General features: G+C 35.0%; 4 protein-coding genes across 6 annotated transcripts; 1 reads left to right on the top strand and 3 right to left on the bottom strand.

The window, feature by feature from the left end:
* The first annotated feature begins 584 nt into the window (after positions 1-584).
* Positions 585-4,934, top strand: LOC107414519 (actin-depolymerizing factor 7). Of its 3 annotated transcripts, XM_060819743.1 has the most exons (8): positions 585-1,033; positions 1,334-1,475; positions 2,101-2,192; positions 2,373-2,457; positions 2,663-2,765; positions 3,280-3,301; positions 4,066-4,325; positions 4,598-4,934. In XM_060819743.1, the coding sequence occupies exons 1-8, from the start codon at positions 737-739 to the stop codon at positions 4,746-4,748; spliced, it is 1,152 nt and encodes a 383-aa protein (XP_060675726.1). In that variant the 5' UTR covers positions 585-736; the 3' UTR covers positions 4,749-4,934. The 3 variants fall into 3 exon arrangements, with proteins under 3 accessions (XP_060675726.1, XP_048326792.2, XP_060675725.1); XM_048470835.2 differs by lacking the exons at positions 3,280-3,301; positions 4,066-4,325; positions 4,598-4,934 and having other exon boundaries at positions 607-1,033; positions 2,373-2,475; positions 2,663-2,974; XM_060819742.1 differs by lacking the exons at positions 585-1,033; positions 1,334-1,475; positions 2,101-2,192; positions 2,373-2,457; positions 2,663-2,765 and having other exon boundaries at positions 3,116-3,500.
* A 1,288-nt stretch (positions 4,935-6,222) lies between these two features.
* On the bottom strand, positions 6,223-10,121 carry LOC107414477 (receptor-like protein EIX1). Its single transcript, XM_048471020.2, has 3 exons — positions 6,919-10,121; positions 6,760-6,807; positions 6,223-6,521 (listed from the first exon to the last, which is right to left on the bottom strand). Exon 1 carries the CDS (start codon positions 10,048-10,050, stop codon positions 8,029-8,031), a length of 2,022 nt encoding a protein of 673 aa, XP_048326977.2. The 5' UTR covers positions 10,051-10,121; the 3' UTR covers positions 6,223-6,521; positions 6,760-6,807; positions 6,919-8,028.
* LOC132805094 (receptor-like protein EIX2) lies at positions 6,898-8,010 on the bottom strand. The gene has a single exon (XM_060819872.1). The coding sequence runs from the start codon at positions 8,008-8,010 to the stop codon at positions 6,898-6,900; it is 1,113 nt and encodes a 370-aa protein (XP_060675855.1).
* A 6,836-nt stretch (positions 10,122-16,957) lies between the features above and the next one.
* Positions 16,958-21,315, bottom strand: LOC125421605 (receptor-like protein EIX1). Its single transcript, XM_016022599.4, has 2 exons — positions 17,866-21,315; positions 16,958-17,216 (listed from the first exon to the last, which is right to left on the bottom strand). The coding sequence occupies exon 1, from the start codon at positions 21,092-21,094 to the stop codon at positions 19,049-19,051; it is 2,046 nt and encodes a 681-aa protein (XP_015878085.3). The 5' UTR covers positions 21,095-21,315; the 3' UTR covers positions 16,958-17,216; positions 17,866-19,048.
* Between the last annotated feature and the right edge of the window lie 5,886 nt (positions 21,316-27,201).

The raw sequence follows: 27,201 nt of genomic DNA, 5'->3' as shown, positions 1-27,201 counted from the left end.
GTAAGTCTGTTGATATTTAAGAAAATTTAAAATTTGGCATTATTATTTTTTAGCATCTGTTATTGGAGTATAAATTATAAAATTTTACATTAACATTAGTATTTATCATTAAAGAGCATATGCCAATATTAAATTATAAAAATAATAATGCCAAGGTGGCATTTTATCCGGAGTCATGGTGGCTCCTACTTAGGTAAATGTCAATACCTGCCAGATTTTGGCACTACCTCTTTAATAGCATGTGTCGAAAAATAACATTGATAAAAATATAGAAGAAAAAAATGTTGGATTAGGTCCTATTTTCTATATATTTTAACATTTAAAATTAAAAATTATATTATTTAATTGTATGAATTTTATATATTTTATTATAATAAGATATACTAAAAATACCAATTGTATTAATACAGTTTATATTTTTTACAATATGCTATTTTTTTTTTTTTTGGCTGAAATATTACAATATGCTATTGGAGACTACAAAAAACATATGTATAGTATAATTTGGCACTGTAATTACAAAATGCAATGTCATTTGGAATGCTATGATATATATGTAAAATATCTTTGAATACAAAGAGCTAGCCAATTACATTTAGACACGAGGGGAACCTACAATGACTCTGGGCGTACCTGATCTCTTCTCCTTCAACCCTCTCGTATCACCGAGCCTCCACCAGTAAGCCACCAAAAACCCTCCCAAACTCTCTTCTTCGCAGTTTCAGACAAGAACAAGATGGTGAGCAAAAGACAGAGAGAAGCTCGCAAAAGATATAAAGCAGAGCACCCTGAACTATTCCCAAAGCCAGAGCCTACTCCCCCAAAAGACCCGAACAAGAAGAAGAAAAAGAAGAGCAATTTCAAACGCAGGAAGGTAGAAGAGAATGACCCAAACAGACCCATCAAAAAGGGTTTTAAGAAACACCCACTTAGAGTACCTGGTATGAAGCCTGGTGAAAGCTGTTTCATCTGTAAAGACAAAGGCCATATTGCTAAGCTTTGCCCCGAGAGAGCTCGGTTGGACAAGAAAACGGTTTGTTTTGACATTTTTTTGATTGTTTTTTCCCATCTTGGTGTGTGTTTATATAGTTGATGAAACTATTGGTAAATTTTGTTTGTGACTATTTGAAATCAAGGTCGAGTGGGCAAAAATGTTAAACTTTTTTCTTCTTTTTCTGTTTGTCATTGAACCATGGACCAAATTTAACATTTTCATTATTGTTTGAAAAGATTAATAGAGCTGATTTCCGTGTTGAGAATTGGTTGCTTCTGTATTTTGGTTTGGACTAAACTTATATTTGATATTTTAATGTATATTTGTGATGCTTTGCAGATATGTTTGCTCTGCAGAAGACGTGGGCATAGTTTCAAGAATTGCCCTGACAAGAACAATGAAGCTGTAGAGAAGAAAATGTGTTACAATTGTGGAGAAACCGGCCATTCGCTCGCTAATTGCCCCCAACCTCTTCAAGATGGTAATTTTCACATATGTGCTATATTCATAATTAGATCAAGCTGAATTATGTTTTGGTTCAATCATATGGCATTGCCTAGAATGATTTGTTGACTATATTGGGTGACTCTGTAGCTTCATGAGATGTTTTGCTACTGGAAATTTGATTGTTGGCTCATCCATAATCTTCCAACTTGTTATTTCGACAATGTTTTCAATTTGAAATCCGCATTCTGTTCTTTGTTTTTTTTTTCAATATATATATATATAGTAATTCCCACTACAAAAGTATTGAAGTTTTGCTTTGCTGTATATGGAATTTAATATGTCCTTTTGTTTTCACTTTGGGGGTTGTTTTGTATGCTTACAGCTTCGTACAGAAATGTGAACGCGGATGCTCGTAAGATTTTGTGGTAAATTGTTGTCCTTGCAGAGAACTACATACTGCTGAAAGAAACTGTTGAGGAAGATTTGCTCTTTTCGTTTTATTCCTCTTGTTTTTTTAGTGCATTGCAAATTGTGTTAACTTGGTTTGATTTGGGCCACCTCCTTTGAGGACATATAAACTTTATGTAAATGAGATTTTAACCATTTTGTTATGCCATTGTTTTCCTACGAATCATAATTCCTTTTTGCTGGTTATACAGGAGGAACTAAATTTGCTAGTTGCTTCATCTGCAATGAGACCGGACATTTGAGCAAGAACTGTCCTAAAAGTACTCATGGGATATATCCCAAGGTATATTAGTTTTCTGGTTTGATTTCTGACTTTCTAAGAATGATGAGATGTATCATTCTTCAGAGTTTGGGCTATAGCACTGAAGATATAGCTGCTGATTACACATCTTTTTTTCCTGTAAGATTCTTGTCTGTGAATGAAATCTGACTTTTTTTCAATATGATTTTTATCTTTCATCAGGGTGGCAGTTGTAGAATATGTGGTGGTGTAACACATTTGGCAAGACATTGTCCAAACCAAGGCAACAGAGATTCTGTAGCTGCTGGTGGATCTTTTTATGCATGTAAGCTATTCTACAGAAATTCCTAATTGGTTCTCACAATTAAAAAGAATAATAATAATAATTATTATTATTTTTCCCGGTTGTTTATTGTTTTTCTCGTTTTGATATTTCTTTTTCAATAGAAGTGGTGGAATTTCATAGGTTTATCAAGCAGGCGAGTTTCTAATTACATATTTTTTTTTTTCAGCTACAAAATTTGAAGAAAGGCCAAGAGTGACCAAATTTGTGAGTGGGGATGATCTTGAGGATGATTTCATGGTCGGTGAAACACATAGTGGTAAAAAAGATAAGTCCACGGAACAAGAAAGTCTCTCAAAATCAAAGAAGAAACAAGGACCTAAAGTAGTAAATTTTGTTGGATAACGATGATTTAGATTAAGATTAGATTCATGGGAATCATTTATGATTCATTTTTGTTGATGATTGCCATTTTGGGGGAAGTATCGAGCAGTGTAAACGTGTTCTTTTTTACCGATTAATACTAATTGTAATTTATACATTGGTTTTTTTTTTTTTTTTTTTCAGTTTTTGTTTTTGATTTTTGATTTTTTTTTCTATATATTTTGGTCATACTTGATTCATCAAACCCAAAAGGTTTTGCTAACGCCCTGAATTTTCTATAATAGTTTCAGTAAAGGGTTAATAAAATAAAAGAACCAAATTATAAAAAGCGAAATAAACAAAGACGGAAAAAAAAAAGAAAATAAGAAAAAGAAAAACCAACCGTGGTTGCTCATGCAATCATCATAGAGTAACGTGGCAATAAGAAGTGTAAGATGAGGTGGGGATGAAGAGCCATGGAAGGTTGAGAGAATTCTCAACCCTTGTTTTGTCCCTCAAAATTCTCTTCTTCACCGCAATTTTCTCAGTTCTCATGCCTTCCCAAAAATAAGGATCTCCTCTCTCTCTCTCTCTCTCTCTCTCTGTGCCATAGTCTATACTCTGCCATTTCTCACTTCTTTTCTCCTCTCTCTTCTTCCTCATTTCTCATTAAGCATCATCGTTTCTCTTTGAAGGACAACATGGTATGTTTTCGATGCCCTCGATATCTCTGTAATTTTCAAATTTATATGATTTTTCTCATAATAAGCCAGAAGAAAATAAGAAGGAGATTTAGACTTCTGAAGAAAAAAACTATTAATATTAGTTACGAATGCATATGCATGCAATTCATCTGATATGTATGCATGCATTTGTGGGAATTTGGATCAAAAATCAAAAATCAAAATTTTGTTCCAATAGATCATTTTCCCTTTTCTGTTTTGGGTATAGGTTTGTTTCATTATATCCTCCATTCATGTTAATATCTTAAAAGTCAGATGAGAAACTATTCTTCTTCTTCTTCTTTCTGTATATTATTTCTCAAAATAAAATTCCATTTCTCATCAATGTCCACAATCTGCTATAAAATTGGATGGCTTTATCACTTGAGTTGTCCCAACACCTTCCAACTTAAAAGTGCTATACTGTGGTTTGTTATAAGGCATTTATTTTCTGGCTCACATCTAGTAACGATTTTTGTGATGTTGCATTCGTATGTTATATACATTTCTGTTTCTTTGTTGCGAAAAAATAAAAATTTTGGCATAGGCGAACGCGGCGTCTGGAATGGCCGTCAATGACGAATGTAAGCTGAAGTTCTTGGAGCTAAAAACGAGGAGGAACCATCGATTCATCATCTTCAAGATTGAGAATCAAGAAGTAGTGGTAGAGAAAGCTGGGAGCCCGGAGGCAACCTATGAGGATTTCACCTCTTCTATGCCTGCTGATGAGTGCCGCTATGCTGTCTTTGATCTTGATTTCACAACTGATGAGAATTGCCAGAAAAGCAAGATTTTCTTCATTGCATGGTAATTTATATAGCCTTGCATTCATTTAATCCTTCTATAAACATAGTATATTTTAGCATATTGTAGTTAAAAAGCACAAATTACCTCTCTTCTTAGCTCTTAACGAATGATGAAAAGTTGGTCAAAACTCCAAAGCAATTATGCATGAGACTTTTTTAGGACTAAGAAAGCTCTTTTTTTTTTTTTTTTTTTTTTTTTTTTTTTTTTTTTTCTGGAAGCATACTGTTTGATAAATTAGAAATGGAAATAAATATGGTGTTTTATGAAAACAGGTCTCCAGATACATCAAAAGTGAGGAGTAAGATGGTGTATGCAAGCTCCAAAGACAGATTCAAGAGGGAATTGGATGGGATTCAAGTTGAGTTGCAAGCCACGGATCCTAGTGAAATGAGCTTTGATATTGTAAAAGCTCGAGCTCTTTGAACTCTCTCATTTCTTTCCATTTACACACGATCTTCTCCTTTACAGTTTTACATTTTCTGATGAGAAGCCCATTTTCTTTTTTTTCTTTTTTGTCTTTTAATTTTCGTTTTCTTTCTCTTTTATTTGCATTGGTTATATACCAAACTTGTAATTTAATGTAGTATTATATATTGTTTTGTCTGATTATCACTTTAGTTGTTTTTTCATTTTTTTTCCTGGGGGATTAGTACTTTTTATTAAGTAACAAGATACACATTTGTTAGTTGTTGGCGAAACGATAAGCATTGTTATTATCCCTTTACTTTTTCTGCAGCATACCACTTGGAGAAGGTACTTTATACTCTGTTGTTTTCTTGACGAACACATCAAGCATATATAGCCTACTTCTGGTACATTCACACGAACTGAATTTCAACATTAATTGGCCTATAATTCATTCCAAACTAAAAAGAAGTAAAGATTTGTTCAACAATTATTTTGCTCATGTCCAAGTAACTGCTTTTATCACATTTCCAAATAGCTAGAATTTGATCTACCTGCACCTTAAACCAAGTAAAAGGAAGATAAACATTAAGTCAGAGGCTACAGAGACACCTTATCAAACTTGCAAAGGCATGGTCAGACCCTGCATTGATTATCAATAATGCCATGGGCATAAATGAAAAAGGTGGACTCTGGTTATAGAAGTGTGTACTCTTTAACTTCCACTATGCAGACTCTTAATATATCCGAATTGGATGTATGTTTGGCTAAACGTGCATAAGGATAACCTTTTACATGAAAAGCTTGCTACTACCTAATTCTTCTCGTACAAGTAGTTCCCCTGTTTCATGTACCTCAAAATGTTTTGCACAAGACAGCAAATGCTGCTACATGACTCAGTGACATTGCAAATACTGTATGATTGATTATCTTCATAAAAAAACAATAGGACATAATGTTTTAAGCAATACATTTATACTTTATAAAATGACATGCCTTTCACTGATTATAACTGTAGGTTCCGAACTTTTCATGAAACCATCTTAGTTTTAGGCTTGAAGTCACATAGAGGGTGTCTTTCATTTGATCAAGAGGCTGAAAGTAATTATGCCTCCATGTTCTGTTGAAGAGTAGGGCAGAACTAAATCCCCAAAGGCCTACAGCAAATACAAATGCCTAAGCAAAGCATTACAGCTATATTTATTTAGAGGTATTTTCTTTGATAAATTTGAAATGAAAACAAGTAGTGTCTTATGAAAACAGGGCTCCAGATACACTTAAAGTCAGTAGTAAGATGGTTTATGCAACCTCCAAAGACAGATTCAGGAGGGATTTGGATGAGATTCAAGTTGAGTCCAGGGAAATGAGCTTTGATATTGTAAAAGCTCGAGCTTTTTGAACTTTCTCATTAACCAAGACCGTACCTGTCCATGAATATATCCTGAAAAAAGAAAAGGAACAGGACAACCAACAATGCTGAATATGGTGTAGATAAAGAATAAACTGCCGGATACTCTTACATTCACAGAAACACACTTTTAACGTTAACTGGCTTATACTCCAGTGTTTAAACAAAAGAAGTATACTTGTTCGACTATTATTGTGTTCAAATTGAAAGTAACTGCCTTTAATACACAAATAGTTCCCCTCAAAATTCAAATGAAGAACCACATTTCCCAAGCATTTGGAATTTGATCTGCCTGCCCTTTAAAGTAAAAGCAAGATAAACTTTGAGTCAAGTTCTGCATCTCTTCAACATTGTTCTGGAACTAGCATAGATACGACCAGAACCTGCAATCAGCCGCTATACTGTGAGCATGGAGGAAAGCTTGGATTCCACTCCCAATGTTCTATTGCCATAATGGCCAAAGGTGATAATTTGATGTGTGTTTGGCTAATTGCAAAAGATGCAAGAAAAAAACATTTACATGAATAACTTCTGCTAGTAAGTTTTAGCCATTAAAAATAAAAAATAAAAAATAAAAACCAAAAACTTGTGCTAGTAAGTAGTTCCTCTGTTTTTATATACCTCAGATGCTTTGCTTGAAGACTGCGAATGCTCCTAGTTGTTGAATCCCTAGTATGCGCATGTCAAACTATCCATTAGTACATGGATACCATTGCAAATAATAATCAAGGACATAAAATAATAACAGGACATAATGCATTAAGCAATAATATTTTGTACCTTGCAGAAGATGATGCCTTTCAGGCTTTCACTGATTTTGAAGGTAGTTTCTGAAGTTTTCACATAGATGCTGTCTTTCATGCGGTCAAGAAACCTAAAGTAATTGTGCCTCCATGTTCTATTAAAGAAAAGGCCACCACAAACTCCCCAAAATCCTATAGCAAATCCAACTCCCATGCCTAAGTAAAACCATGACATTACATTGTCATCATCTTCATTTCTGTTCTTGTTCTCAGCTGTGGGCGTTACAACATCTCTGCTGCAGTTCGGGGTAAGTGGAGGACCGCATAGACTATTCCCAACATAGCTGGATGCGTCAAAGCTTTGGAGTTGAGTGCCTAATGGGATCCTTCCCCTTAGTTTGTTGTAGGACAAGTTCAAATGGCTCAAAAAACTCAAATTGGACATACTTGGAGGGATTTCACCTGAAAGCTTGTTCATAGAAAAATCAACCGACTCCAATGCTCCCATTTTACCCATTCCATGAGGGATTTCTCCTGTTAAAAGGTTATTTGACAAGTTCAATGATTCCAACTTCGCAAGACTAGTAATTTCTGTGGGAATTTCTCCTGACAAAAAATTACCAGACAGGTCAATGCTATTAACATATACGAGATTTTCGATGTATTCCATCTCTTGACCTTTCATTACGAGTAATGCATCCTCTTTGAAGAATGACGTTGATCCATTCACTGTATACAAAAATCCACGGTAATCATCCCCTCCAACCATAGAAGAGAAATTGCAAACGCATTTTGGTATATAACCTGACAAATTGTTATGTGCAACGTCCAAAAGTTGAAGAGCACTAAGAGCACATAGTTGTTCGGGTATACGACCTTGGAACTTGTTCCAACGAAGGCTAAGAATCTGTAAATTTAAGAGCCTTGTTCCAATCCAAGCAGGAAGCCTTCCCCTTAACATATTCCCACCAAGGTCTAGAGTAATTAGTTCTGTACAATTCCGTAAAGACAAAGGTAATTCTCCTGAAAGGTGGTTGTTTCGTAGGTGCAATGACTGAAGCAAAACCAATGAACCCAGAGAAGATGGAATAGTACTATTAAATTTGTTGTCGCTTAATTTCAAGATCATCAAATTCTTCCACTTTGTTTACCAACAATTGGATATTGCTCCTGATAATTGATTGTTTTGGAGATCGAGTGTGTCCAAATTCATTTGCTCACTCGGCCTGTTGCACAGGAACTGAGAAACAGAACCAGAAAACATATTGTTTGAAAGATCTAATCTAGCCACATTGGAAGATATACTAGGCAATGGCCCCTCGAAGCGGTTGTGGCTAAGGTCAATTACTGAGTCCCCAGACAGTTTCTTAATTCTTCCATTCATTTGATTATGAGAAAGATCCAAATATGAGAATACAAAAGAGTCCCAAAACCAAGAGGGAATGACATCTTCAAGACTCGTGTTTGATAACATCAAGACAGAAAGATTCTCCTGTGAACGTAACCACAATGGAAATGACGGTCCTAAATGCCATGAGTCCATGTATAATGAAACAAGTTGAAAAGGAGGAAGCCAACTAGGACGTACATCCAAAGTTAATGGGGTTCTACCTGCTTCTAATTCTCTCAATCTCGTTGAATTGGCAAAGTGAGCCTCTGAAACAACACCTTCCATATACTCATTTCCGTAAATATCCAAGCATTCTAATTTGGCAAGTTGCCCAAATGATTCGGGTAAAGTTTCATTAAAATGATTAAACCCAAGGCTCAGATATCTCAAAGACAAAAGGTTTCCCAGTGATACTGGAATTGGACCAGAAATCATATTTTCTGATAGAACAAGACGGGTCAGAGTCTTGAATTGCCCAATTTGATTGGTTAACTGACCATAAATTTGACCATGCAAAATACTCAAAACCTCTAGATTACTAGAAACACATCCAGACAAACTATCTAGCATTTGGGATATCAATTGGTTCCATTTGTTCCCCGACAAATGAATTTCCTTTAAGTTGCAAAGTCGAGTACCCATGGAAGTTGGCAACTTCCCTTCAAGGTCATTGTTACTGAGGTCAAGCATGCTGATAGATGTCAAGTTTGTTATGTGACTAGATATTGTACCTCCCAAGTTATTATAACCAAGGTTGAGAAAATTTAAATGACTCATCTTATACAACCAACTGGGTATTGATGAGGTGTTAAAATTGTTATATGAAAGATCGAGGTGCACAAGAGAAGTCAGGTTCTGAATACCTTCAGGGATTGGACTTCCATATGCAGCGTTACTAAGATCAAGAGAAGCCAAACTTCTCAAATTGGGAATCCATTCTGGAATACCTTGACGACTGGGGGATCGGGATCCCCCATAAAAATAGTTAAATGAAAGGTCAAGAACGGCTAGAGAAGAAAAATTGACATGATATGGCAGAGGAACATTGAAGTTAAGTAGGCAAGAGGACAAGTGCAAGACTGTCAAAGAAGGGAGTGAATTAGTTACCTCTAGCCAATCAGATGCTCGTGAAAGGTTGACATAACTCATGACTAGGAATTGCAATGAAGAAAGATGAGAAAGCCAACGAAGATTCTTTGCATATATAGCCAATTGGTACTCACCAAATCTGCCATAAGTTTCATCTCTCCAATCTCCATGGAGATCAAGAACCCGCAAGTGTGTGAGGTTTCCGAGTTGATGGGGAATGACACCGCCGAATTGAGCATGAGAAAGATTGAGATATCTTAAGCTACTTAAAGAGCCAAAGAATTCAGGGATAGGGGTTGCTCCAAAATCATTGCTGCTCAAGTCCAAGCGACGCAGATGCTTCAACTCCACGAGGGAGGGGCTTACCTTACCACCCAACAATGCCCTCTCATATGCATCATAATTTCCATCAAAATCAAAGTGACTGGGACCTCTAAGGAGGAGCTTGTGGACGTGACCGGTGACGTTATCACAAATAATACCACTCCATTTGCAGCAGTCTGAACCATCAGCCCACGAGCCCAAGCGGCTGGAAGGATCACGAAGGTCTTGTTTGAACTTTAGAAGAGCTTCTCTCTCACTTTCTATGCAACTCATTTGGGATTTGGAGCTTCCACTGCAAAAACATGAATTGTTAATGCATAGGACGAGGAAGAAGTAGAACCCAAAGTATACAACGCTACTAGCCATTCTAATTAAAAACCCAGTGCGCACGCAAAACGTATACAATTGTGCAGAGTAGCTTTGGCATATATAAAAACATGGAATATATATGGATACATGTGAGCGCACTTACCCATGAACATGTATTATTAGAATCAGTGTGGAAATTGCAGCGTCTGGACTAGAACTGGAAGACTTTGACTAATCGGTAATGAAGCGGAACGCGTACTTCTTCACCTTAAATCAAGTTATATTTAATACCATATGAATTATTCAGTATTGTAATTTCTTTTCCAAAAAGAAAAAAAAAAAAAAAGAAAAAAGAAAAAGAAAAAGAAAAAGAAAAACAGTAGCTATTTTAATTAATTGAATATCCGATACCAACGAAAAATTTACATACAAGGCAGCATCTATGCAACGACAATAATACAAACATGAAATATCAGACATTAAACATACGAGCCTTACACCCTCAAAATAATGGTTACGCTCAAAATAATTATTGAATGTTTGATATTTAATAGTTCATCTTGCACTACATCACCCATACAAGAATGATTTGATGGTATATAAATAAAATTTTATTTTCTCTGAATATTTGGACGTAAAAGAGAAGTAGTATATGGCGTGCGTTTACTTCCATGTGGAATTTTCTAGTCCGAACCATGCATATTAGTCAAGGATGTGATACAGCTAATTTGTGGCTGGAATAATTAATAGAACGCATGGACTATGAAATTTGTCCGATCAATCTTAATATACATAATAGGGACTTTTTTTTTCCCCCTAATTTTTTAATAATGAGCATTATAGGAACGTACAGTAAAATCTCATAAGTGAATAATCAATAAATTACCTATCTTGTTTAAATAATAAAATCAGTCTGCTAAGTTAACAAATAAAGAGAATAGCACATACAAATTCATAAGATGTTTCCAACCTTACACTTTGGATTTGTATCCTCTGCTTGCTTATTTTTCAATACTTGTGTACGCTTGGTTTTTTTTACACTTCAAACGTATATTAACATATATTTTATTTTCATTTTTTTTTCTTTTTAAATTTTTCATTGGTAAAATAGTTTAATAGTAATCATTGGATTGATAATTCACGTTCAAGATTGAAAAACAAATGTAGACATGGATTGATAGAGAATATATATGTATATATATTATAAATCTACCGACCTTACCCCTATGTTTAACTTTATATCTCAATCATTAATTGTCTATCCAATTAATGATATATAATTATCTCCTTTCGCAAGATTACAAGATTACATATAATATACAACAAAAATAAGCAGAAGCTCCAAATGTTGTGGGCTTGTAGGCATTATTATTGATAACTATATTGTTCCAAATTATGATCCTCTGTTTCCTTAGTCCTTGTTTATGTTTGTAACTATGGTTCAGTCGATGGCCAAAGAGAACAATTATTTTTTCTTCAAAAAAAATAAATAAATAAAAGCTGAGATATTAAGAAGCTGAAAATATCACTATATGATACGCTTCTTACAGATCACATATAGCAGTATAAATATAAATATTTATTCGGATTATTAATAGTGTGGACCATAAAGCTTTGTAGACTGCAAAATTGTTTTTGGGAGTTCATAAATGTTATGGACAGAAATATTTAACATCTGATTAAATAAGGAGAAAAACCTTAGAATTGGGTAGCTTTGGAAGAAAAGCAGGGTACTCATCAACAATATATATTACTTAGTAAAGACTCGTTCGACAATTATTTTGTTCAAAGTGATCGTAACTACCTTTGATACGCAAATCGTTTCCTTCAAAATTCAAATGCAGAAACACATTCCCCAAGCATTTGGAATTTGATCTATCTGCACTTTAAAGTAAAAGCAACATAAAGTCTTGAGTCAAGTTCTGCATCTCTTCGACATTGTTCTAGAACTAGCATAGATACGATCAGAACCTCCAATCAACAATGATACCGTAAGCATGAAGGAATGCTTGAACTATGGTTATAAACATCTCCACTCTCAATTTTCTATTGCCACAATGGCCAATGGTGATAATCCATTATACCAACTCTTGTATCCTGATTTGATGTATACTTGGCTAAAGATGCAAGAAGGTAACTTTTACATGAATTACTTGTGCTAAAGTCTATTTGCAAGTTGAAAAGTAATTGCTCTGCTTTTATATACCTCGGGTGTTCTGCCGAAGACTGCAAATGCTCATAGGTGTTGAACCCATGGTATATGCACATGTCAAACTATCCATTAGTACGAGGACACCATTGCAAAGATATAATCAAGGGCAAAAAAATAACATAAGGACATAATATATTAAGCAAAATTTTTGTACCTTGTAAATGATGATGCCATTGAGGGTTTCACAGATCATGGTCAAAGTAGTTTTCTAACTTTTCACTGATCCATCTCACCTTTAAGCACGTAGATGCTGTCTTTCACGAGGTCAAGAAACTGAAAGCAATTGTGCCTCCATGTTCTGTTGAAGAAGAGGGTACGACAGACACCACAAAATCCCATAGCAAATCCCACTCCCATGCCCAAATAAAACCATGACATACCATTGTCATCATCTTCATTTCTGGGTTTTGTTCTCAAATTTGGGGGGTTATGCCATCTCCGCTGCAGGTCTGGGTGAGTGGAGGACCGCATGGACTATTCCCGATAAAGCGGGATGCACCAAAGCTCTGGAGTTGACTGCCTAATGGGATCCTGCCTTTTAGCTTTTTGTAGGACAAGTTCAAATGGCTCAAGAAACTCAAATTCGACATACTTGGAGGGATTTCACCTGAGAGCTTGTTCATAGAAAAATCAACCAACAATGCCATCTTGGGCACACCAAAATAATTTTCTGAAAGAGGATAGGGACGTCTAAGAAGGAACTTTTGGACATGACCGGTGATCACAGCAGTCCGAACCATCAACCCACGAGGCCAAGCGATTGGAAGGGTCATGAAGGTCATGTTTGAACTTTAGAAGAGTTTCTCTCTCACTTTTTATGCAACCCACATGGGATTTGGAGCTGCCGCCACTGCAAAATATTGAACTGATAATGCATAGAACTAACTAAGAACCCAAAGTAAAGAGCACTACCCATTCTAATTAAACACCCAATGCCCACGTAAATAATGTGTACAATACAAATAGCACTAGAATTGGAAGAAAAACGGAGAATGGATATATATGTATGTGCACTAGCTCATGCATGATTTATTATTGGATTTAGTGTGGAAATTGCAGCGTCAGGATGTGTGATAACCAAGTTGTGGCTGAAATAATTAATAGAAGGCATGGAATTCGTTGATCAATCTTAATATACATTATACGGAATTTTTTTTTTTCAAACATTATAGGTACGTACAGTAAAATCTCATATGTGAATTATCAATAAATTAACAATATTGTTTAAATAAATAAATAATAAAATGAGTGTGCAAACTTAATAAATAAAGAAAATAGCACAAACAAATTCATAAGATATATTAAAGACCACTTTGTTTTACAATTTTTAACTTCTCAATTTGGTCCTTTTTCAAAATATGTTTCTATTATAATTTCTGTCTTTCTTTGTACCTAATTCAAATAACTTATTTCTTAATTTTTTTTAAATACATACACCATAATTTAGTTTTTCTCTTGATAGGAAATCCTAAGTAAATTTATGCTCACAATTCATCTTATTACCGATGATAAAGCCTACAAATTACTACGGTGTGAAAGATCTATTTTGGAAAAACAATTAGTAAACTGCAAGTGTCATTTGAATCATGATTACGATAGATAGGCATTTTTATAAGTGGTATCTGCATCATGGTTGGGACCATAAATTGAATTGCCATATAGAGAGGAAGGTGGGACCATATTTGTTGTCCATTTTTTTTGGGCATCTGTTTTTTCCTGCGTTAGTTCTGCCTTATCCTCCCACACAATGCTTCTTGCCCCAAAAAAATCAGGTGGTCGACCACCTTTCTCTATATGATTCTTCCATTGAGAACTTGACAAGTGGCTGAAAGGATTGGTTTGGATTCTTAAATTAGCCAAATCAATTTTTTCCAATTTATGCTCTTGTTTTTTGTTTATTTTTGCCACTTAAAAAGTTCTTGCATTAAAAATTTTTCCAAGTTAAATGTTTGGAATTTTTTTAATCCCCATTTTGCTATACAAAAATTCCTCTCTGTTTAAATTTTTCCCTCAATTTAATCTTTTATTTTTTTAATATTTTTATCACCTAAAAATATTTTTTCCCTAATCTAATAATTATTTTTCCAATAAAATGATTTTTCTATTTTGAATTTGGCTATTTTAAAATCCACATCAACCGATTTTGACAATCCTTTGTCAAAATTATAATGAAAGAACCATGTAGAGAAAGGTGGTCTGAAGCAATTCTTTTTCTATATGTATATATACGTATAAATATTATTTGCAACAATTTTTTTCTATTTCAGTGTTTCAAACTCACAACCTCATGTTGCATATTTAAATGGCATACTAACTAAATCAATTCCACTTGACACCTAAAAGCATCTCTAGCTTTATAAATTGCTATCTATGCTACATAGAAATTGAAGCATTCTATATGACACTAATATTTACTTAATAGACACTTAACCTAAATATTGAACTCCAATGATTTTGTTTAAATCTCCATTAATTAATGATATTTACATTTATTTTTCCTTTAAAAAAAATAATAATAATCGTTAATGATGTATCTATCAATTTTTTTCCTTTTTTTAAAAAAATATATTTTTGATAAAGATTGATTTACTAAATCATACTGTCTAACAAATCCGTTAAAAGATTGATCTACTAAATCATATTGTCTTACAAATCTATTAAAAGTATATGAGATTTGTCATCTAAAAGTGTTATTTTTAAAGAAATGTCAAGACTTTTGATATGACAAAAAATAAAATAAAAAAATTAGCAATACACAAAACCATTGGAAACGTTCTAATCTTTTTTTTTTTTTCTGTTAACTGTTCCTGATTAGTTTTTTTTTTTTTAATCCCCATTTAATTACTTACTTTCCTCAACTATCTTTTCTTGATCCACAAGCATTTCTATTTTGAATTTTGTTTTCTTTTTAAAAATTTTATTAATAAAATAGTTTGGCAACCTTGAATTGACAATTCGTGGCGGGGTTGAAAAAGAAGCACAAAGAAGGACTTAAGAAAAACAAGAAAAGAATCATTATTCTACCAATCATCCTCCTATATATGTTTTCATTTACAACAAATTGCGTTTGGGTCAAATTAGGATGCTTTGCTTCCCTTTTCTATGTTTTTCTATATTTGACTTTGGACCTTAAACGTTGATTGTTAATCGAATGGATAATATGTAATTATCTCTTTTTATCTGAGTACATGTAAACATTGTTTTCACAAAATTATATGTAATCACCTCTTCAATCAAGTATTTAAAAAATAAGCATACAACAAAAATTAACAGACTATTCAAATTTGTTAAAATAAAAACATGTGTTAAAATACATTTAAAGTGAAAAAAGATCAAGCATAGACAAACACTTAAAAAAGCAAGATCCCAACTTTTTTGTACAGTGGAGACTGAGGAGGAGTTGCTGAACAGTGTTCATCACCAGGGGAATGGAATTTCCATGAAACTTATTGTCAAATTTTTTTTTTTGAGTTTTTAATGATAAAAATATTTCAAAAGATATAATGGAATTTTCATTATGAATTACTTAACAAGAAAAAGAAAAAGGTTTCAAAATGATGAATAGCTTTGTGCGTCTATGTGTGAAAGATGCAAACATTTTTCAAATCTCTTTATTTCACAATAAGTCAAAAGAGCAAGAAAATTTTCTGAGCCCAAAAAAAAGTCAAAAGTAAATTAAGGCCAGGTCATGGGTTCGAACCAGGATATGTGCAGCTTTAAAAAAATACTTACCAACTTTAATAAAAAATATAAAAACAAAAAAAAAAGAAGGCCAAAATGAATTAAACGATATTGGTGAAATTCCGTAATTTAGATAATTGAACAGAAAAAAAAAAAATCCTATTAATTTCTGTGCGCATGCTAAATTATGATGGGCTTCTTTGGTAAAACATCTTTCAATAAAAAACTAATGAATGGATATTATAAATAATGAAATAAATAAATAAAAGAAAGATACTATCTAAGAGCGATTATACATGAAAAGGTAGGAAGGAATATAAGACAATAAAATTTGAAAAAAAAATAAACAGAGCTATACAACTATACATACGAAAAGAGAGCATGTCCTGATTGTGTCGATCTTGTGCTTCGCATCTGCTGTCGAAGGCCAAAGACACCATGTATATTCACCAGAGCAGTTAATATTTTTAACAAACTAAAAAATAAAAGCTGAGATATTGAGAAGTTGAAATTATCACTATAAGATTTGTTACAGATCATATACGGCAGTATAAATAGAACAACTTATTCGGCTTATCAATTGTGTGGATCCTCTTTCAAGAATACTTTTTAGACTGCAAAATTGTATGTGGGAGTTCATGGACAGAAATATTTGACATTCTAACTGAATAAAGAACAAAAACCTTACAATTTGGATTGCTGAGCTCAATGTGGGTGCAGCTTCTGAAGGAAAAAAGGAAGTGATAATAAAGCCAAACGAGTTTTGAAGACGCCAAATGCTTAACGGTAGCCATTTTGAGCCAGTAGTTTTGCTTTTGTGGATTTTTTTAGAGAAACTAATGAGGCTGCACAAATACAGCATTTGGAAATGAGGCTTAGGATCAATATTTCACGACTCTAATACTATTTGATATATCTGAGTAATTAAATATGCATAAAACTAAAATTTCACATCAAAAGGGAAAGAAACCGTTCTTAATTAGGACATCATTTCAGAAATATACCTTTAAACGATGATCCATTTCCTAATCAAACAGACAGCTTCTAAACTTCTAAAAATACATCCTTCAAATATTAGGCTTATACTCCAGTCCAAATCAAAATAAGTAAAGACGTGCTCAACAATTATTTTGGCCAAATTGAAAGTAACTGCCTTTATTACACTAATTGTTTCCTTCAAAATTCAAATGCAGAAATGCAATTCCCAAGCATTTGAAATTTGATCTATCTGCAATTTAAAAGTAAAAGCAACATAAAGTTTGAGTCGCCTACTGGACTCAAGTTCTGCAACTCTTCATCTTTCAGGAACCAGCATAGATACTATCAGAACCTGCAATCAACAATCTTAGGATAAGTAATCCATTATACCAGTGATAAAACAGTACATTATCAAAAGTTGTTCTGTTATTTCTGATATATGTTGTATTTAGCTTAACCTCTTGTCGTTATAACATAGTCATCGATCATGCATCTTCTAATACAACGAAATCGTCAGTTCAACGTATATTATGTTTTCCATTCACGTTATATATTTTCAGGCAAAGATATATACAAAAAGCATGGAGGAAAGCTTAAATTCTGGTTATAAAATGTCTGCACTCTCAATTATCTATTTCCACAATGGTCAAAGGTGATAATCCATTATACAACCCTCTTATATATATATATATATATATGTATGTATGTATGATATTCTAATTTCATGCATGTTTCGCTAAAGATGCAAGAAAATAACTTTTACATGAATTACTTGGCTAGTAAGTAAGTCTACAGACTTGTTTGTGAAAGTAGTTCCCCTGTTTTTATATGGCTCAGATGTTCTATCAAAAACAGCATACGCTTGTAGGTTTGAATCCATAGTATCCGCATGCCAAATTATCAATTAATACACGAACACCATTGCTAATGTAATGATCAAGAACATAGGGGGAAAAAAAAATGAAGAAGAAGAAGAATGTCTTGAGCAAATATTTTTGTACCTTGTAAAAGATGACGCATTTGAGACGTTCAAGCATTATGAAAGCAGTCCCCTAACTTTTCTTTGAACCATCTCACCTTTAAGCTTGAAGCCACATAGATGTTGTCCTTCATGCGGTCAAGAAACCAAAAGTAATTGTGCCTCCATGTTCTGTTGAAGAAGATGCATCCACAGACTCCCCAAAATCCTATAGCAAATCCCATTCCCATGCCCAAGTAAAACCATGACAATTCATTGTCATCATTATCCTCATCTCCATTACTCGTTTTGTTCTCAACTGTGGGATTTACATCATCTCCACTACAGTTCTGGGTGAGTGGAGGACTGCACAGACTATTCCAGATATAGCTGGATGCTTCAAAGCTTTGGAGTTGAGTGCCTAATGGGATCCTTCCCCTCAGTTTGTTGTAGGACAAGTTCAAATGGCTCAAAAAACTCAAATTGGACATACTTGGAGGGATTTCCCCTGAGAGCTTGTTCATAGAAAAATCAACCGACTCCAATGCTCCCATTTTACCCATTCCATGAGGGATCTCTCCTGTTAAAAGGTTATTCGACAGGTTCAATGATAGCAAATTCGCGAGACTAGTAATTTCTGTAGGAATGTGTCCTGACAAAAAATTACCAGACAGGTCAATGCTAGTAACCAAGTCTAGATGTCCACTGTATTCAAACTCTCGACCTTTCATTACGAGTATGGCATCCTCTTTGAAGGATGAAGCTGTGACATTCAGTGTATACACAAAATAATCGTCCCTTGCAACCATAAAAGAGAAATTGGAAACACATTTTGGTATACAACCTGACAAGTTGTTATGTGCAAGGTCCAAAAGCTGAAGAGCACTAAGAGCACATAGTTGATCAGGTATATGACCATGGAACTCATTCCAACGAAGGCTAAGAATCTTCAAATTTAAGAGTCTTGTTCCAATCCAAATAGGAATCCTTCCCCCAAACTTATTCCCACCGAGGTCTAGTGTACTTAATTCAGTAAAATTTTGTAAAGACAGACGTAATTCTCCAGAAAGGTTATTGTTTCGTAAGTGCAATGATTGAAGCAAAATCAATGAACCTAGAGAAGATGGAATAGTACCAGTAAAGTTGTTGTAACTTAATTTCAAGATGATCAAATTCTTCCACTTTTTTAACCAACAATTGGATATTGCTCCAGATAGTTGATTATTTTAGAGATCTAGAATCACCAAATTCATTTGCTCACTCGGCCTATTGCACAAGAACTGAGAAATGGAACCAGAAAACATATTGTTCGAAAGATCTAAATTAGCCATATTGGAAGATATGCTTGGTAATGGCCCCTCAAAGCGGTTGTCGCTAAGGTCGATATAATCCAAACCAATCTTTGACAGTTTCTTAATTCTTCCATGCATTTGATTATGAGAAAGATCCAAATACGAGAATACAAAAGAATCCCAGAACCAAGAGGGAACGACATCTTCAACACTCGTGTTTGATAAGACCAAGCTAGAAAGATTCTCCTGTGAACGTAGCCACAATGGAAATTTCGGTCCTAAATGCCATGATTTCAAGTCTAATGAAACAAGTTCAAATGAAGGAACCCAGCTAGGATGTACATTCAGAGTTAATGGAGTTCCACCTGCTCCTAAATATCTCAATCTTTTGGAATTGTCAAAGTGAGCCTCTGAAACAACTCCCTCCATAAAATTATTTGAGCTAATTTCCAAATATTCTAATTTGGCAAGGTGCTTGAAAGATTCAGGTAAAGTTTCATTAAAATGATTAGAACTAAGTCCCAGATGTCTCAAAGACAAAAGGTTTCCCAGTGATGCTGGAATTGGACCAGAAATCATATTATCCGATAGATCAAGATGGGTCAGAGACTTGAATTGCCCAATTTGATCAGTTAACTGACCATAAATTTGACCGAACGCAATATCCAAAACCTCAAGATTACTAGAAACACACCCGGACAAACTATCTAGCACTTGGGATATCGATTGGTTCCAGTTGTTATACTGCAAATGGATTTCCTTTAAGTTGCAAAGTTGAGCTCCCACGGATGTTGGCAACTTCCCTTCAAGGTGATTTCCACTGAGGTCGAGCATAATCATAGATGTCAGGTTTGTTATGTGGCTTGATACTGTAACTCCGAGTGCATTATCAGTAAGGTCGAGAAAAGCCAAAAGATGCAACTTATAGAACCAACTGGGTATTGATGAGGTGTTAAAATTGTTCTCTGAAAGATCGAGGTGCACTAGGGAAGTCATGTTCTCAATACCTTCAGGGATTGGACCACCACCAAGTCCACCAAGTGTAGTTTGACTTAGATCAAGAGAAGCCAAACTTCTCAAATCGGAAACCCATTTTGGAAAGCTTTGAAAATAGTTTTGCGAAAGGTCAAGAGTGGCTAGAGATGAAAAGTTGACATGATATAGTAGTGGAGGAACATTCAAGTTGAGTAGGCAATACGACAAGTGCAAGACTGTCAAAGAAGGGAGTGAATTAGTTACCTCTAGCCAATCAGATGCTTCCGAAAGGTTGACATAACCCATGTCTAGGAATCGCAATGATGAAAGATGAGACAGCCATTGAAGACTCTTTGTGTACCCGTCCAAATGCACGCCAAATGCGTCATAAGTTACATCAACTGCTACTTTTCCGAGATCAAGAACCCGCAAATGTGTGAGGTTTCCGAGTTGATGAGGAATGACACCGCTGAATTTAGCATGAGAAAGATTGAGATATCTTAAACTCTGTAAAGAGCCAAAGAATTCAGGGATAGGTGTTGATCCAAAATCATTGCTGCTCAAGTCCAAGTGACGCAGATGCTTCAACTCCACCAAGGAAGGGTTTACCATACCACCCAACAACGCCCTTTTGTATGCATCTGTTAGCTCATCAGTTTCAAAATCATCAAGAGGATAAGGACCTCTAAGGAGGAGCTTGTGGACGTGACTAGTGATGTTATCACAAATAATCCCACTCCATTTACACCAGTCTGCACCATCAACCCAAGAGGCCAAACGATTGGAAGGATCACGAAGGTCTTGTTTGAACTTTAGAAAAGCTTCTCTCTCACTTTCTATGCAACCCACATTGTATTTGGAGGTTCCACTGCAAAAACTTGAATTGTTAATGCACAGGACTAGGAAGAAGAACCCAAAGTAAAGAGCACTAGCCATTCTAAGTAAACTTCCAATGCCCATGCAAAACGTATACAATTGCGCAGAGTAGTTTTGGCATGAAAACATGGAATATATGGATACATGTGCTCACACGAACATGTACTGTGTATTATTAGAATTAGTGTGAAATAGCAGCGTCTGGACAAGAACTGGAGGACTTTGACTATTCAGTCAATGAAAAGTATTAATCACGTAATGCAAACTTAACGGAAACCATAAAAAAATTTATTTTTTGTTGGGATAAAATTGGGGAGAGCGAATTCTGGATCTAGACCAAGTTAATCCAAACCAGGACTTACGTTATCCAAGTTGGCACACAACCATAATTAACCTCGTTAAAAGAATGATACAGTGTAAGTCTTTATATGTTGAATGTTAGAAATTTTATGGATCTAAATATACATAATAAATTCTATAAATCATAAATTACTAACCTCCAAACGCAGCCATTGATAAATTAGATCTTTAATCCTGGAAAATAGAAACAACGTAAAGTAGTGCCTATGGACACACTACTCTTAAACCACTCTCAGATTTCTGAAAACCCTAATCTCCAAATACTGTATGGTATATTATTGTCTGCTTGCCCTAGACCCTTTAAATAGTCTCTGCAAGTCAGACTTATCCATTAATTTTTGACACACATAAAATAATAATAATTTGATAATATAATTATACTAGGAAAAATATGGATAAGTCAATGGGCTTATAAAGAGAGTTGGTCCTCCAGTCCAATGGGCCAACTGGAGTCTTATAGAGAGTGTGTGACCAAGGGCCCTACTATAAAATAATAAAATAAGCCAGTCCCATTAATGGCATAAATAGGCCCTGTAAGTGAGTAATTGATTATGCCAAATCCACAAATATTAATTTAATTCAACATTCTCCCACTTGGACTGCATAATCATCATCATATAAAATCCAAACTCACTCACTATAGAATCTCCCGAACCATAATGCCATTTCATCCAAATATATAGTATACCGACAGGGCACAACAATATACTAGACTAGGCAGTAGAGATTTTCTCAGTAAATCTCCCATAACATTATACCATTTCAACTGAGTACTTTGCATGCTATAAACTCAGTCTAGGTAGTAGAGATTTACCTAACCATGTGCAATTCCCCAACACACAAAACCATTTCATTCAAGCACATTGCGTATCGACAGGATACAACAATATACCCAAACTAGGTAGTAGGAATTTACCATGGCACCTGTGGATCAACATACACATATACATAGACTAATAGTCTCAACAGGCCTGTAAATATAAGGAGCAATAATATGTGTAATAAATCATCTCATAAATAAATAATGATCCACATACATCAATGTATTAAAATATTCAAAGAAATAAATAATACTCAACATGGATATTACTACACAAACTCCCACTGACCCACAGCAGTCTCAACTGCCTAACAATCCCATACAGGACACATGCTCCTCAAATATGCCTACGGATAAAGCCTTGGTCAGTGGATCTGCCACCATGCTATAAGTCGACGTGTAAACGACAGTAATGAGGCCCTCTTCAACTTTCTCCTTTACCACAAAATATTTCACATCAATGTACTTCGCACCAGGAGTACCTTTTAAATTATTGGAGAAAGATACCGCTGCAGTATTATCACAATACATCATAATAGGCCTCTCAATGGAGTCAACTACTTCTAAATCACGGATAAAATTCTGTAGCCAAATTGCATGACGGGTAGCCTCATAACATGCCACATATTCTGCCTCCATAGTCGAAGATGCTGTCACTAATTGCTTGGCACTCCGCCAAGACACAGCACCTCCTGCCATGATAAATATATAACCAATGGTAGATTTTTTATCATCCACACAACCTTTATAGTCTGCATCACTATAACCCATTACTTCAAGAGAGTTGGTGCGACGATATGTCAACATATGATCTTTAGTACCTTGAAGATACCTAAAGACCTTCTTAACTGCTTGGTAATGAATAGGACTGGGATTGCTCATAAATCTACCTAGCACACCCACAGCAAAAGCTATATCAGGTCGTGTACAAACTTGAGCATACATCAAACTACCCACTGCTGAAGAATAGCGAACATTCTTCATTGCCATCCTTTCTCTATCATTCTTGGGACACTGATATTTAGAAAACTTTTCACCTTTCGTAACCGGTACACTTCCAGGAGAACAATTATGCATATCAAATCTATTAAGAATTCTATCAATATAAGCTTTCTGAAACAATTGCAATACATAATTAGTCCTATCTCGAACAATCTTGATGCCCAAAACAAAAGAACCCTCACCAAGATCTTTCATATCAAAATGGTTGCACAATATCTGCTTTGTCTCAGCTAATAGGTCAGTGTCATTAGTAGCCAAAAGTATGTCATCAACATACAACACCAGAAATATAAAACTGCTCCCACTGACCTTCATATATATGCATCTATCAACAACATTCTCCTTAAAGCCATTTTGGGTGACAACCTCATCAAACGTAAGATACCATTGTCTTGAAGCTTGCTTAAGACCATAAATCGATTTCTTAAGCTTACAAACCAAATTACCATTCCCTATTTGTTGGAAACCAACTGGTTGAACCATATATACATCCTCATATAAATCACCATTCAGAAAAGCAGTTCTGACATCCATCTGATGCAACTCCAGGTCATAATGCGCCACAATCGCCATAATGATTCTAAAAGAATCCTTTGTGGATACAGGAGAGAAAGTCTCTGTATAATCAATTCCTTCCTTCTGACTAAACCCTTTAGCTACAAGCCTAGCCTTATACCTCTCCACTTGACCATTGGAGTCCTTTTTAGTCTTAAAAACCCATTTGCACCCTATAAGCTTGCTACCCTCTGGTAACTCAACCAAATCCCAAACTCCATTTGATGCCATGGATTTCATTTCATCTTCCATTGCATCCAACCAAAAATTTGAATTTGAACTGCTTATGACCTCCTCATAAGTGACTGGATCTGAATCATCACTTATGTCAAACTCATGCTCCTGCAAGTAAACCTCATAATCATCAGGAATAGCTGATCTCCTAATCCTTTGTGACCTCCTTAAAGGTACATCAGCATCTACAATAGCTGGAATATCTTGCTCTTCAACAATGAGTTCATTCTGACCAACTACTGGTTCATCAACTACTGGATCAACAATATCTCTATCAGGAACAACTATACTGGGAATGAAAACACTTTCTTCTCTAAATTGAGATTCCCTTGGACCATTACTATTATCAAACCCAAAATCATCTTCAAAATAAATGGCCCTGTCTGATTTCACAATCCTGGTGGTGTGAGAAGGACAAAAAATTCTTGAACCCCTAGATCCTATACAATAGCCAACAAAATATCCACTAATGGTTTTAGGATCCAACTTCTTAATTTGGGGATTATAAATCCTTACTTAAGCTTTGCAACCCCATATTCGAAAATGATGCAAATTAGGCTTTTTCCCTGACCACAACTCAAAAGGAGTCTTAGGAACGGACTTACTTGGAACTTGATTCAAAATATAAGCTGCCGTCCTTAAAGCCTCTCCCCATAAATAATCTGGCAACCTAGAATTTGCCAACATAGACTGCACCATATCCAACAAAGTTCTATTCCTTCTCTCAGCTATGCCATTTTGCTGAGGTGTATCAGGCATCATATATTGCGCATCAATGCCACACTTACGCAAATAAATAGCAAAAGGCCCTGGGTTCTTTTCAGTCTCATCATATCTACCATAAAACTCACCATCTCTATCAGACCTTACAGCTTTTATTTTCTTATTCTTTTGAAGTTCCATCTTTACCTTAAACTCTTTAAAGGCAACTAAAGAATCTGACTTCTCACGAATAAGCTCAACATGTCCATAACGAGAGTAATCGTCAATGAAGGTAATAAAATATCTATAACCACCCAAAGCAGTTGGTGTAAAAAGTCCACATATGTCAGTGTGGATTAACTCCAAAACATCTCCACACCTAGCTAACTTATCATTTCTTACCTTGGCAGTTAACTTCTCTTTCACACATTCAACACAAGTCAACAGATCAGAGAAATCAAGATTAGGAAGTATCCCATCCTTCACTAACCTTTCCATTCTGTACCTAGAAATATGTCCCAAACGTTTATGCCATAACATTGAGGAATTGTCATTAACTCTTGGAAGTTTGGAAGCAACAATAGAATTAACAGAGAAATTGAGACCATTATTAAATAAATCAAGCTTATATAAATTGCCACATAAAGTTCCAAAACCAATAACTTTACCATCCTTAAATAATTCAACTTTGTTATTTCCAAACAAAAAACTATAACCTTGACTATCCAAAACAGAAATAGATAACAAGTTTCTTATTATTGAAGGTACATAAGAAACTTCTTGCAACTCCAAAGCATATCCAGTGGCAAGCTTCAACTTGATTGTTCCCACTATGTCCACCTTCACTCTTGAGCTATCTCCCATATAAACATGCTGCTCAAGATTGGTTGGGCCCCTTCGGCTTATCATCCCCTTTCTTCTCTTGCTTTCCCTTTAAGGTCCAACAGTCTATCTTCTTGTGCCCAACTTTATTGCAGTATCCACACCTTCCATTGAAGTACTATTTCCTTTCTCTAATCTGAAAACCACCATCCCTCGGCCCTTTAGGCTTCATACCAGAAAACTTCTTCCTATTGGGGTTAAAACCCTACCCAGGCTTGAAACCTTGTCCTGGCTTGAATCTTTGTCCCTTTTTTGGAAAAACTTCTTGGACTTATCTACCTGATGTGAAACCATAGCAATAGACCTAGACTTACTTAATTTAATATCATCCTCTTCCTTGACAAGGATAGTAGTCAATTCCTCCAAACTACAACCTTCTTTCTTAGTATTTAAACTCAACCTTATATTATCAAACTGTGATGGAAGACTCCTCATTATAGAATATGTCAAGAACTCCTCTCCAATGTCCATCTTAAGATCCTTCAGCTTATTATAATAGGAAGAAAGTAGCATAATATGGTCCCTTACTCCTTTAATACCATCATACTTGGTATTATTCAATAGGTCCAAATAATGATGCTTCTCATTCATATCAAACTTGATAAACTTCTTTCCTATCTCCTCAAGAAGTCTCTTTGCAGTATCCACTTTAGGAATACTAGCATATATGGCCTCATCCATGTAATTCTTCATCATCATCATACAGCATTTATTAGAGTGCTTCCAATCCTCATAAAGTTTCTTAGCTGCTGCAGTACTCTATCAGTCGGTATCTCTGGTGGATCTATCTCCAAAGCCAAATCCAATTTCATGAAGGTCAAATTCATAACTAAGGTTTTCTTCCATTTCTGATAATTTGTCCTATCCAATTTCATCATGGCAATCATGGGCAGAAGGTTTGGGGTGCTACTAGCTGTAAAAATAGTAAACAACAAGACATTCAAAAATTTAAGACAATTCAATTACTATTTTCCAGCCCCTCAACATAAAAACACAAACATAAATATCGCTTAGGGTCTTTGTAGCACTAAAGATACCCTTACGCAGGCCAGGGACAGTCAATCAAATAACCACAATCAAATGCATTGAACTGAATCACCGACAGGGCAACTCAGAACCTGCAATACATGGCATTTAATTAACTTCCACTGCCATTCCAAGTGTCATACAAAGCAACTAAAACTACCGACAGGGTAGCTTAATTACCCGTATAGACCCTGGTTAATAAGTGAGAGAAAAATAACATGTTGGCAATTTCATGAAATAGGCAAATATAAAACATCCCATCCACTATGCCAACATACATTACATTGGTACGCATAATGCAGATAAAATAAATCTCACGACAGATGAGTACCTAAAATCCCACACTACTATACCAACTAGGCACAAAGCCTCCTTGGGTAAGCTCACACAATCCAATTTTCCAATCACAAAGATTTAATTTAATTTAATAAAATTGGAATGTGATAATTAAACAAATAAATAAACAATAAATAATAAATTGAACAATTGAATCACTAAATTAATTAATAAATAAACAACAAATAAATCAATAAAAAAAAGTTTTTTTTTTGGCCTGCTGATGTCAGCAGTCAGCCCAAACGGCACGTCGTTCGCGCCTTCTTCTTCACCCAACTGGGTCACGGGTGACTAGGTTCCAGTCCAAACGGGTCACGCG

Source organism: Ziziphus jujuba, chromosome 8, assembly GCF_031755915.1.
Source record: "Ziziphus jujuba cultivar Dongzao chromosome 8, ASM3175591v1".
Lineage (NCBI taxonomy): Eukaryota > Viridiplantae > Streptophyta > Magnoliopsida > Rosales > Rhamnaceae > Ziziphus > Ziziphus jujuba.
This window is presented reverse-complemented; position numbering and strand designations above follow the sequence as displayed.